The following is a 12,245-nucleotide window of genomic DNA, read 5'->3' as shown; positions in this document are numbered from 1 at the left end:
AGGTTTACAATGCGAACTATGCGACTTTAAATGCTGTGGATAGACTCAGTGTTTATGATGTGATTTGCTGGAATCAAAGTCATAAATCAAAGAAAAGTCCAAGCAACTCCAAGGTTTACAATGCGAACTATGTGACTTTAAATGTTGTGGATAGACTCAGTGTTTATGATGTGATTTGCTGGAATCACAAGGGGACTTACGTTTATGAACACATGGAACGTGAAAATTAACTTATCTGCTTGGAAAATAAAAGGCAAAAGACATGAAGGGTCTAGAGATCTGATCTAATCCTAAGAACAATGATGACAATGGATGATACTTAGATATACAAATTCCCTCAAACCAAGCTTTGCTTTGCTATGATGACAAGAACTACACAAAATTGATGCGATCTTCTAGGGAAATGGAAGATTTTCGTACTTCAAATACATTACCCAAATACCCAATGCTAGCACAACTTGAACAAGTATCCACAATCGAACTTAGCACAATGATTAGGCTCAAGCTAAATTTGCACTGTAGCTTACAATCAGCAAACCACAAAAAGTATGAACCAAGGAATTCATCATAATATCTTCATAAACATCCACCATAATGAGTGAACTCTAATTAACTTTGAGAAGTAACAAGAAACCATGCAAATGTAGAAACAACACAAAGATCCATGATAATTTCAATGAAATAAAGTATTTATTTCCACAAGTCTTGGCAACAATTTCAAGCTTCCTCCTCCTACTCTACTACTACTACTACTAACTATTTATGAACTATTAACCTTTACAAATGAGAAGGGCAAGCCTTTTATAGAGGTCTCATTACATTTTGAAGGCTCAGATTGATTTTCAAATCAACGGCCTAGATTCAACTATGAAACCCTAATTAAGGTTTGTTACAATTAACTCTCTTGACCAATGAGATCATTGCAAGATTTGGGACAAATGTCCTTCTTTGAATATGCACCAAGAGGAATTGAGGTTAGATTTGTTGAACAAACTCCAATGCAATGCCATGTGTCACAAGTTCCCTTAGATGAATCAAGTTCAATGAATCTAGGCGCTTTGACTTGGAATGATGTGATTGGGTAGATGATGAGTAGGATGTCACCTCAGCTTGCCATGTCGATCATCACACAGCATATGTGATCGAGCACTAGCTCTCAATATGATGAAGGTAATGGGACATATTCCCAAATTGTATCATCTTAGCTTGATCAAGCTAATTTTCTAGCTTTGATTAACTCTCTTGAAACTATCTGCTTGATCACATTTGCATTTTCCATCTTCCTGATGTTCAGGGATTCACCTCCTTGTGATGCCTTTCACCTAGATGATATTTGATGTATACCTTGTCTTGTCTTTGTGATACTTAGGTTTGAATTCCTTGACCATATCTCCCTTATGCCTACGCTTGATCCTTTTGTACAGGTTTATCTTCTTGCTTGGGGACCCTATGCCTATGTAGTATTGCATCTTGAATGCCTTGCATTGATCTTCGCTTAGTCTTGAATTCCTCACCATCATGTTGGGTACCTTCCATGTGTAATTGATGTCTTTCATGTGGCCTAGGTCTGATGTAGAGTTCCCCACTGTGACATAATCTTTATTGACCACTCCCTGCCATACTGATTGCTATTCTTGGATTTCTTGAAGGAAATTCAAGATTTGCTCATGTTTTTCCTCTTTGAACTCTCATTTTGAAGGTCTTTGGACTTGTCTCCTCTTTGTATCGCAATATTGAAAGAATGAAGTGTATATGTTGATCCCCTCCATTTCTTGAAGTCTTGATGTTGATGTTAAGTCCTCCCTTCACATAATTGAATTCCTTCAATATAGAGCAATCTGTGCATTGTGGAGTCATCCTCCCACCCATTTCCTTGATCTTAGATTTGATGTAGAATCCCTTGAACCTGTGGATCTTGATGCCTTCATCCTAGGAATCCTTGTTCTTGCTGATGAAGTCTTCCTCTTGAAATTGCATGGTGATGTCAGTCTTGCAATCCTCCTTCTTTAACTCTTTCAAGATGTTGTTTGCAATTTGCATCATTTTCTTGTATCTGCAAATCAAAACAAAGATGGTATCAAACACATATGATAAGTAACTTTTACACACCCTCCTAATCTGATATGATCTCTAATTTTCAGGTTGGATTGTTGAATTCTTCCAGTTGGTGGAGTCCTTCATGTTCATTCTGTAAATCCTTGTCATGTTTTGATGTCCTGACTTTGTTCTTTTGCACTTTCATCTCCATGTAGCTGAGGTATCTCTCTTCATGTATCATTTCCTTTGCACAATATCTTCCAGAAATAATGATCTCCAATTATGTCTGATTTTTTCCTCTGAAATGTTACTTATAGATTAGAGAATTCTGGAAATGGAAGTGTCGATCTGAAACAATGCTTAGAGTGCTGATTGGAAATGATTCAGGTCTGAAAGAAATGGATTTGTTTCTCCCAACACATAGTCAGATATCTGGTCTTTTTACCTCGCCTACAGTCTGATCCAAATTGACCTCTTCTTGTATTCTGCTTCAACCTCTCTTGTCTAATTTGCACCCTCTCCTCACTCCCCTTATGGTCTGCTTCTGCACTTATCTTTTCTGCTCTTCTTCTGAATTATTTGTGGCAGAATGTTTGTGTTTTTGAATTGTGAAATAAGTTTGTAAGTTCTTCCTCATACTTCACTCAATACTCACCCTACATCTTGCTGAGTCGGCCAAGGATATTATTAAATTTGTTTCCATTTAAATCTCTCTCTAAACACACTCGAAAATGCTTTCTCCTCTTTGAAGCCGGCTGTCCTATGCATTTGCTCACACGTTTTACTTTGCAAATATTATATTGTTTTCCTTTCTTTGCCAGGTCGGCCTTATATCTCTTTGAATTCAAATTGTCTTGGACGATTTAAGTAAAGAGTTGAATGCTCATTCCTCAACATAATTCGCCTTGGCATTAAAATGCTAGCTCTGCTCTGCTCTTATGCAAATTCTGCCTCTTGAAATGAATTGAATTTGATGATGAATGCTTTGTATGCACCCCCATTATATATGCCTCTCCAAACATGAATCGCACATCTCTCTATTTAAGCCAACTTACTTCTTTTATTTCACAATTTACCAATAATTCCATTGAAATTCAGACTCAACACCAAAGGGTGGAAATTCAATCATGAGGAGGAAATTTTAGTTCTTGAAAATTCATCACCAATGAAGTGGGAATTCACACCATGCAGGAAACTTAATTTACCAAACAAAACCTGACTTCCTTAATCATCATTCAAATTGAAACCAAGGGTGGAAAATTGATATGCACGAGAAAGGGTGGAAATTCGATCACTACAAGGAAACTAGGAAGTTTAGATTTCCAACTTGTCAAAGGGTTGAAAAATGACCCCTACAAGGAAGGGTGGAAATTTGATATGCACATGGAAGGGTGAAAATTAAACCACTACAAGGAAGGTTGGCAATTTGACCACTACAAGGAAACTAGGAAGTTTTCCTTTTGATTTGTAAACATGGCCAAAAAGGGTGGAAATTCGAACATGAGGAGGAAATTTTGATATTAAGGGAACAAGTTCCACGCCTAGCCTCCTTGTGATCATTCACTAAGCACCAAGACGTTGAGTGGAAAATTGCACTAGACAAGGAAGGGTGGAAATTCGCTACATAGAAGGAAGATTTTTATTTCCTTGTTTTTCATCCTTCTTCGTTCCAATTTACTTGCATTTGTTCATCAATTTGCTTGGAGAGTGGAAAATTGAACCACACAAAGAAATTTCATATTCAAACAAAGGGTGGAATTTCGTGGTCTACAAGGAAATTCCACTCTTTCACCTAATTTTGCCTTGCAAATTTTCCCTTAGAGTGGAAAATTGACCTCCACGAGGAAATTTACAATTTTCAATTATTTTTCTTCAATTATACCTGATTTTTCATTCAATTTCAAAGGGTGGAAAAACGACCCTGACAAGGAAGATCCCACTTATTTTTCATTTTTCATTTAACATTTGATCTCCAGGAGTGGAGATTCGATGGGTACAAGGAAGGGTGGAAATTTGACCACTACAAGGAAGGGTGGAAATTCAACTACAAGAAAGGGGTGGAATTTTGAGTGGTAGGAGGAAATTTCCATTCTTCCCTCTCAACCTTCCATTTATTTAACTTACCTCAATTCATCTCCCATGAGTGGAAAATCGACACCTAGGAGGAAATTAGGAAGATTTCTCTTCTCACTTGTAAATTTTCACTTAGAGTGGAAAATTGACCCTTAGGAGGAAGATTCCACTTTCACTTCCTTTCCTTTAATTACACTTGATAATTCACTCAATTTCAAAGAGTGGAAAAACAAGCCCTAGGAGGAAACTAGGTAGTTTCACTTACCTTGACATCTTTCTTGACAACATTTGACAATTTGACAACTTTTGCAACTCTCCTCAATCTCGGACCAACAAAACCAACCTCTTCCCATAAGCAAAGATTAACAACTAGGACCAAGCTAAAAGACGACTAAACCTAAAGCAAAGCAAAAAAAAGTGGGGGTCCCCATTTGCAATGGGGCAATGTGTGAAAATGTCACAACAGCTCCTAATACATTTTTTTTCTCTCTAAAACCATGATATTTTCTTGTCGAGAAAGAATCAGAAACCTCAATATTGCTGACTCAGCTGTGAATTTATTTGGCTGGATGCTTTAATGAAAGATGACGTCTGATGAAAAGATTCCATGCCCACCATTGCCACCATGACTCAAATGGCAGTTTACTCCATGTTTGGAATGGGTATCACAGTTCAAATCCCAATTCAAATGCATTTTGTAATGCCCCCTTTTATAATCTGTGTCCGAGTGAGTGGTTTGGCAGCATAGGTGTAGTAATTAGATCAATGTTGCTGAATTGGCAGATTTACCCACCTATTCCAGGTATGAAACATCCTGGAATCGGAATATCTCCCGAAATGTTTGTAAAATCAACTAGGGTTCTGCATTTTTCCTGGTGAAACGTTTTTTCCAAACAACTTCTGCCCCTGCACGATTCTGCCCATGAATTGGCGTCTGCAGAGGGATTCCAAGGCGATTCTAGGCATCTTTTTTTTAAATTCAAAAGCAGAAAATCCTAAAATAGAACATTTACCAAATGCTGCAGGGCAGTGTTGTCACCATTTCACACATTCTGCTTTCTAGGATAGTTGTAGAGTCTTTTAGCTATTAGCCTTTCACTTGTAAGAAGTGTAGCATCTTAAGTGGCCAGGACATAATCAAGTCAAGTCTCCCTCTCTAGATGAAGCGAGGTCAGTCAATGAATGATTCACATCTTTGCTCGCTCTAATGGAAATGAAGTCTTGAAATTTGGCTAAGGCAAGTCTCTTTTGGAGGATTGGCATTCTAAGTTTGCACTTTCACGCTCGGTCATTGACCCCGCAAATGTGCACCTTAAGCATCCAGCTCGGTCATTGGCCATCCAAATGTGCACCTTAAGCATCCAAGCTCGGTCATTGCTGCCTTGAAAGTGTGCCTTAAACACTTTGGACACTTCCTTGCCCTAGTCTTGCACAACAATACTTTTGAATGAAAATCATCATCGTTTGACAAGGATGCTGCTAAGATCAAGTGATATTGAGTGAAGGAGGAGATTGGCTACTTCAAGTATATAAGCAAATCCATGAACTTAACGTCTTTTAGCCACTTCCTTTTCTCTCCCCAATCAGTGGCTTAAGGATTTTATTTGCTGAACAAGATCAGCAAGTTGGGCGATTGCATTTTAAATCAATGAAGAGGCACTTCCTTTGACCCCCCAAATGTGCGCCTTCAGGATTGCATTATTTCCTTTGACCCCTTGGATATGCACCTTAAGAAATAAAAGGATTTCCTTTGCCATGCTGGAAGTGCGCCTTAAGCTTTGTAGCTCTGTCATTGCCATGTTAGATGTGTGCCTTAAGCCTTGAAGCTTAGTCATTGCCATGTCAAATCAGCGCCTTAAGGAATTGTGCTCAGCCTTTGCCCCCCAAGATGTGGGCCTTAAGGAATTGCGCTCAGTCTTTGCCTCCTTAGATCTGTGCCTTAAGGAAATATGTTTGAATGGGACCCATGATTTAAAGAAAGAAAAACGTTTGATTTAAATGTAAATTTAGATAAACCAAGTCAGCCTTTAAGTCTTATTGCAAAACATTTAATGAGGTCGGCCTCGTGATGAGTTACCAAACGCATTTGATGGCCTATAAAGGGAAGTTTGATCATTTCATTTGATCAAACTAAAACAATTTCCCATTGGAGGCGGCGATCCTTTGTTTCATACAGCGAATTCATCCCCTAAGCAAGGCGATTTTGATCAAAGACAAAGCAAAGTCATTAGAGTGATCTGAATTGATCATCTTTTACAGCGAATTTGTCTTCAAGGACAGCGATTTTAATTCTGATCAAGTATTTCCAAGGTCATCATTGCAAGCATGGACAATGAATTCATTTTTGAAGGGCAATTTGACTAGGACTAAGGCAAAGACATTCAGGACATCAAATTGATCACTATCTACAGCAAGTGAACTTTTGGACCAGTGAATTCTGGAAGTGAAATTATCAAATCCACATCAGCAACCTTGCAAACTCCAGTCATGGATCAGAAGCGCATTCATTTAGAAGGGCGATTTTGTCAAGAAGCAACCAAAGTAAAGTTCTCAATCTGTTTTGAAGAAATTCGCAGGTGTGAAATAGGCTCATTTTAGGATCTTTACACGAAGTCAGACTTAAAATCAGATGTTTCCATGATCAGAAATTCATTTCCAGATTTAGAGAAGGTAGTGGAAAAGCTTGGTTAAGTACTTTTTACAATGTTTTGATTCAAGTTATGTTTGCCTCTAGGTTTGATGCAAGTACGATGAAAATGCAAAGCAACGAGTAATGAGGACCAGCTCCAAGATGAGGACTTATCAGCTCACATACAACATCAAGATTTCACCACATAAGCAAAGACAAGAGCCCAAGGATGACATTGCAGAACTTCAAGTCTCAGGCTCATGCAAGGAAGCTGCTCGAAGGAAAAGGATTTCACAAGATCATACAAGGAGTAAGATCAATGCATTCAAGCCAAGAAGGAAGGATCAAGCATAAGCATCACAAGTAGCACTAAGGCGGAATTCCCAAACAAGAAGATGAAGGGTGAAATGATCAAGAAGAGACATGCCTCATTCATTTACAACTTGTGATGAATTACAAAGATCAATCAAGTTGAGGTGGCACCTAGTCATCATTTATCCAATCACGTCAGTCCATGATAAGGCGTCCAGATTCAATGAACCTAACTTATCTAATAAGACAATAACTACCACATGGGCACAAAGTTCGATGCACCTATCGTCATCTTCTATTGGTCAATTATTCAAAGAAGGACGTGTCCTATATTTTGTAAATTTATCATTGGTCAAGCATTCGATGCTTTGTAATGGGTGTAACTAACCATAATTAGGGTTTCTATCTTTTGATCTTGGCCATTGATTGTGAATCGATTTGAGCCACTCAATTGTAATGAGAGCACTATATAAGGTTCCACTCTTTCATTTGTGAAGGTTATGAGTTAATAGTAGTAGAAATAGTTAGATAGCAAGCAAATAGTTAGAGTAGGAAGAGAAGGCAAAGATTCTTGCCAAGACATTATTGTAAGAACCAAAGAAGCAATAGTCGAGAAAAAATACCAATTATTCCCGATTAATCGGCAATCGGCGCTGCTCCCGATTAATTCCCCCAAAACATCGGAAAAATTGTTGACTGATTGTTTGCTGATTTTCAACGATTCTTTCCAGTTTTAATCGCAAAAAAAAACGTGATTAATTACGTTGCACGAAAGCCTGCGAAAAATAAATGCCGCGTAAACCCTAAAATGTTTGCAAAATTCGATAAATAGCCATCTTTTTTCAAGGTTACTCATTCAGCTCGTGGCTAAGGGTTAAGAGGCGAAGTTGAAGTCGAAGGGAAGCGAATAGAAGGTGTTTTTTGGTCGCGCAACAGAGGGCATTACCGACAACTTCATTTTCTGAGGTATGTACAATAGTATAGCCATCTAATTTCTGATAAATAGCTGTCTTTTTGCTAAATAATTGTATATATACTGTAAGAATTATACAGTAAGAATTGTATATAGTATATACAGTATATAATTCCTACTATATAATTCTTACTGTGTTTCTTATTACTTATTTCTTATACAATATGTAAGTAGAATTATATATTGTATGTATGTATGTATTTCTTATACTGTATGTATGTATGGAAATGCCCTAATATATTAAAAAGAATTAGTTTTTATTGTTTTTCTGCAGTTTTTTACGTTTTTTTGTATATCCGATTTTTTCTCGATTTTTTCCTGATTTAAAAAAAAAATCTTACTTTTGTTTTGCCGATTAATTCCCCAAACGATTAATGCTTCCTTGGTACTAAGAACTATGTAAACTTCATTGAAGATATAGTGAAATTCATATGTTGATTCAACAATTTGCATAGTCTCTACTTCTTGTTTGATTTCATGTTGTATAGATGAATAGAAGAACTTTGTGTATGATCAATGGTGAAATTTGTACATCCATACTACTAACACTTTGCTAATTGTGGAGTGCCTTGCATAGTAAACTAGATCCATATTAGCCAAAACTTAACTTCAGTTGTCTCTTCTTCATTGATATGTGTGAGATTTTGCCAAGATCAAGAGCTCAATGAAAAGTACAAAATAGAGAGACAAAATATAGGACAAGAATAAACTGTATTCTCATCAATAGATGAATGATCAATTGTTCAATAGTTGTTTAATACAATGTAGATGAGCCTGCTTATATAGGCAAGGCTATATGGATATGTGAGCACACAAACATGACATGTGGCTCAATGAGAAACAAGGGTAGGTAGGGATAAGTAGGGTTAGGTAGGAGAAACAATATAATATTCCACATGAGGTGGATCACCCACTGAAGGTGGAATTATCACTCCACAATATGTGGATATGATAGAGTAATAACAAGATCACACCATAAAAGGTGGAAATCTCCTACAACACACTATCCCAATGTGGTACAAACACCCAAATGTCTCATACCCAAACTGCTATGAAATGCATTATCCTAAGTAAACTTAAGTAAGGTGTATTAATATCCAACATGAATAAATAATTACACCAACAATATGCTTCACCTTGAGGATATCTATCCTTGTAGTGGTGATTTGAATATCATTAGCTATCCCTAGAAGATTGCACTAGCCTTGTGGAGACGTTTGCTGCATGTCAAAGAAAAGCTTAATTGAGTTCCACCAAAGATTGTCCATTGCTCTTGCATTCTTAGGAGTTAGATTAGCTTTCGCAAACCTCATCCTTTTTCCTTTTTTTCAAATCAAGTGAAATTCCACGTTCCAGTGATATTCAAGTATTTAGGCATTGAATGTAAGTCCACCTTGTGATTCCAGCAATATCACATCAAACAACTGATTCTATCGAAGAGCACGTCAAGACCTTACATTCGAGTACCTTGGAGTTGTCCCATTTGATCACACAACTTAGCATTTGGGGAGTCTTTGTTCAAGAGAGGATAGAATACAATATTTTATTGTATTGCATAGTGCATAAAAACACCATCAACAGATAGGTTTTTGTGTTTCCTTGCAAACAACAAATATTTTAGTTACCGTATTTGCAGTGGCAGATTTTTTGTTTCGTTGGAAACAAAGAATGGATATTAATCTTTAAAGAAATATCTTTAAAAGATTTTTAAAATGTCCTTAAAATACTTATTTTCCAAAAAATTACTGTATCTCTATAGTTAATCGATGTGCCGCTAAACTTTGTTGTTAATAAGTAATTTATTAAAATTTAATCACACAACTTTGCTGTTAATAAGTATAAACTATAAAATAGATAAATAATTAGAACCTAAATTTGCATTTAGATTTATGTACACACTATTAATATATTATTATTTATTAAAAAACTAATTTATTATATATTATAATTATTTATAGTATTAGGTATATTATTGATTTTTTGATCGGTAATTGGAATTTTTATTAATTCAAAAAGAGATTCACATATCATATTATCATATCGTTCATAGTGCATACCCCATGCAAAATAATTAGTAGCATTTGCAACCCTTACATCAAAAAACAGATTTGCAAACCCAACCCCTAGCATTCTACATATTTCAAATCGACATTATACAAAAACCACAAAAGGTAGTGCAGTCCCATCCTTCCTCCTAGCCCTCTTCCATTACTGCTTTCTCTTTGTCATCCTCCGCCACAGTGTTGCTGCATTCTAGCCCACTATCTTTGGTTCGCATTTGCAACCGGAAGACTCACTCTGCAGCAGCACTCGGACCCTCCTTGTCTTCCTTGAGCCCGCAGGTCATCCTCTTTTATGCTTAGGAAGAGCATTTTTAGCCTTCAAGGTTCTGTAGTTCTCATATGGTCCCCATTTTGCCTGCTCTAGTTTGTTTTCCCAAGTAGTCACATAGTTCAAGTATGCTTTCACCCCCTGCATCCCAATTTGGGTTGTTGCCCTCCTCACTTCTTTATTACAATTCGCACTCCACAGTAGAAATGGTCTAAGAGGAGGTTCAAATTCACTGACATGAATCCACACTCCGCTTGGGAAAGCAAAACCCTCCTTGTCTTTGGTCATTTCCAAAAAACTTTTCATCCCCACCAGCCATTCTTTCTTCACACATCTGTTCATTATTTCCGCTACCTTGTTCCTTGGCTCTAGTTCCAGACACCATGCCACGAACATCGAGACGATGTTCGCATTGGTGTGGTATCGGAACTCTTCATTCAAATACTTCTCTCCAAGCATGATTTTCATTCAGGTGATGAGTGTCTTCTCTTCAAAGTTGAAGAGATTCGCGAGTCTTTCATCGAAAATTCGGCCCCAAAAGGTGACTTGCTGTTTGTGGGTTTGCAAAGAAAAATTTGCCTCAATCTCCCAACACTTCTCACTCACCTCACTCCAAACTTCTCCAAGACACTAAAGAAATATGAATGACATTTCGACCTGGAGGTATATAATTCTCTTTCATTTGCCTTACGTCATTAATGCCCTTCCAACTTGGCATTCCTTATTTAATTTTAGCAGCATATTTGTATACGGATCTAGCTCTGCATTGGGTATTTGTTTTTGGTTTTCACACCTTGTAGCCATGATATCTTTTCTTTAAAATTTCATTCAGCCTGCCATTATTTCTCAGAGGGGATGGCCACCATTACCACCACTTATCAGCTCACTTGTTAGTACAATGGAATACTTCCTTCTTATGCCCATCTCTGTCCAAAATCTCGCCATATTACTCCCTGCCTGCTCCTACACTTCAAGCATCTTGTTTCATCGTTCCGTTGTTTTCTGGCAATGATGATATTGCAACTACCCACATCTCAATTCTAGTTTGCCAACGTCATTCTTTCTTTGCTCTAGCTTATGTCACCTTGTCGGAAATCCACTACCTCCTTAGCTTGCATATTGGCCTCCCGATTTCCCTCTCTTAGAGTGTGAGAGACTTTAAATTTTGGGAAAGCCATTAAGTGTGTAATTATGATTTGAATTAGTTTGTCTATTTTCCAGTGGATTGCATTCCCCTTTGTTATCGCCTGAGTAATAATTTTAGAGTCACTTTCCAGCTGCAAGTATCTTACCCCAAGCCTTTTTGCCATCTGAATTGCCAAAAGGGCTGCATTTGCTTCTACTATATTGTTAGTAGTAATACCTACGCCTTGTCCACATCTTGCCAAGGCTTCACCTTTATGGTTTCTCGCCACACACCTTGCTCCTAATTGACTTGGGTTGCCTCTTGTCGCTTCGTCAAAGTTCACCTTAATCCAGTCTTTATCCAAAGGAATCCATTTCACATTCGGCCTATTGCATTCCTTAGGATCAACCCTTAAAAGTCCATTAACGAGCTGGAATTTAATCAGTGGCCATTGAGCTTGAATTTTGCTGTCAAGCCAGTTATATGGGCATTTATTCAAGTTGATCATAGACGCTGCAGTACTTACTAATTCTGATATCGATCTTTCTATCTTGTTCCACAATCTTTCATCACTCTCCTCCTTGTCTTGGAATATCCTATTCCTTTCTTTCCAAACCTCCTAGATTAATGCCGAAGGAGCAATTTTCCATATACTTGAGTAAACCGGTTTGTTTTTCACAACAATGCCAAGCTTGAAACCAACTTAACAGACTACCTGTTAAAGGAGTGCTCCACGCTAGCCTCTGCAACAATTTCTTCCAACA

General features: G+C 37.5%; 1 protein-coding gene across 1 annotated transcript; it reads right to left on the bottom strand.

Annotated features, from left to right (window-relative positions):
- Positions 1 to 11,425: 11,425 nt before the first annotated feature.
- Positions 11,426 to 11,989, bottom strand: LOC131050196 (uncharacterized). The gene has a single exon (XM_057984381.2). It carries the CDS (start codon positions 11,987 to 11,989, stop codon positions 11,426 to 11,428), a length of 564 nt encoding a protein of 187 aa, XP_057840364.2.
- Between the last annotated feature and the right edge of the window lie 256 nt (positions 11,990 to 12,245).

This window comes from Cryptomeria japonica, chromosome 8, assembly GCF_030272615.1.
Source record: "Cryptomeria japonica chromosome 8, Sugi_1.0, whole genome shotgun sequence".
Taxonomy (NCBI): Eukaryota; Viridiplantae; Streptophyta; class Pinopsida; order Cupressales; family Cupressaceae; genus Cryptomeria; species Cryptomeria japonica.
The sequence above is the reverse complement of the archived record's forward strand: the minus strand, read 5'-3'. Positions and strand labels throughout refer to the sequence as shown.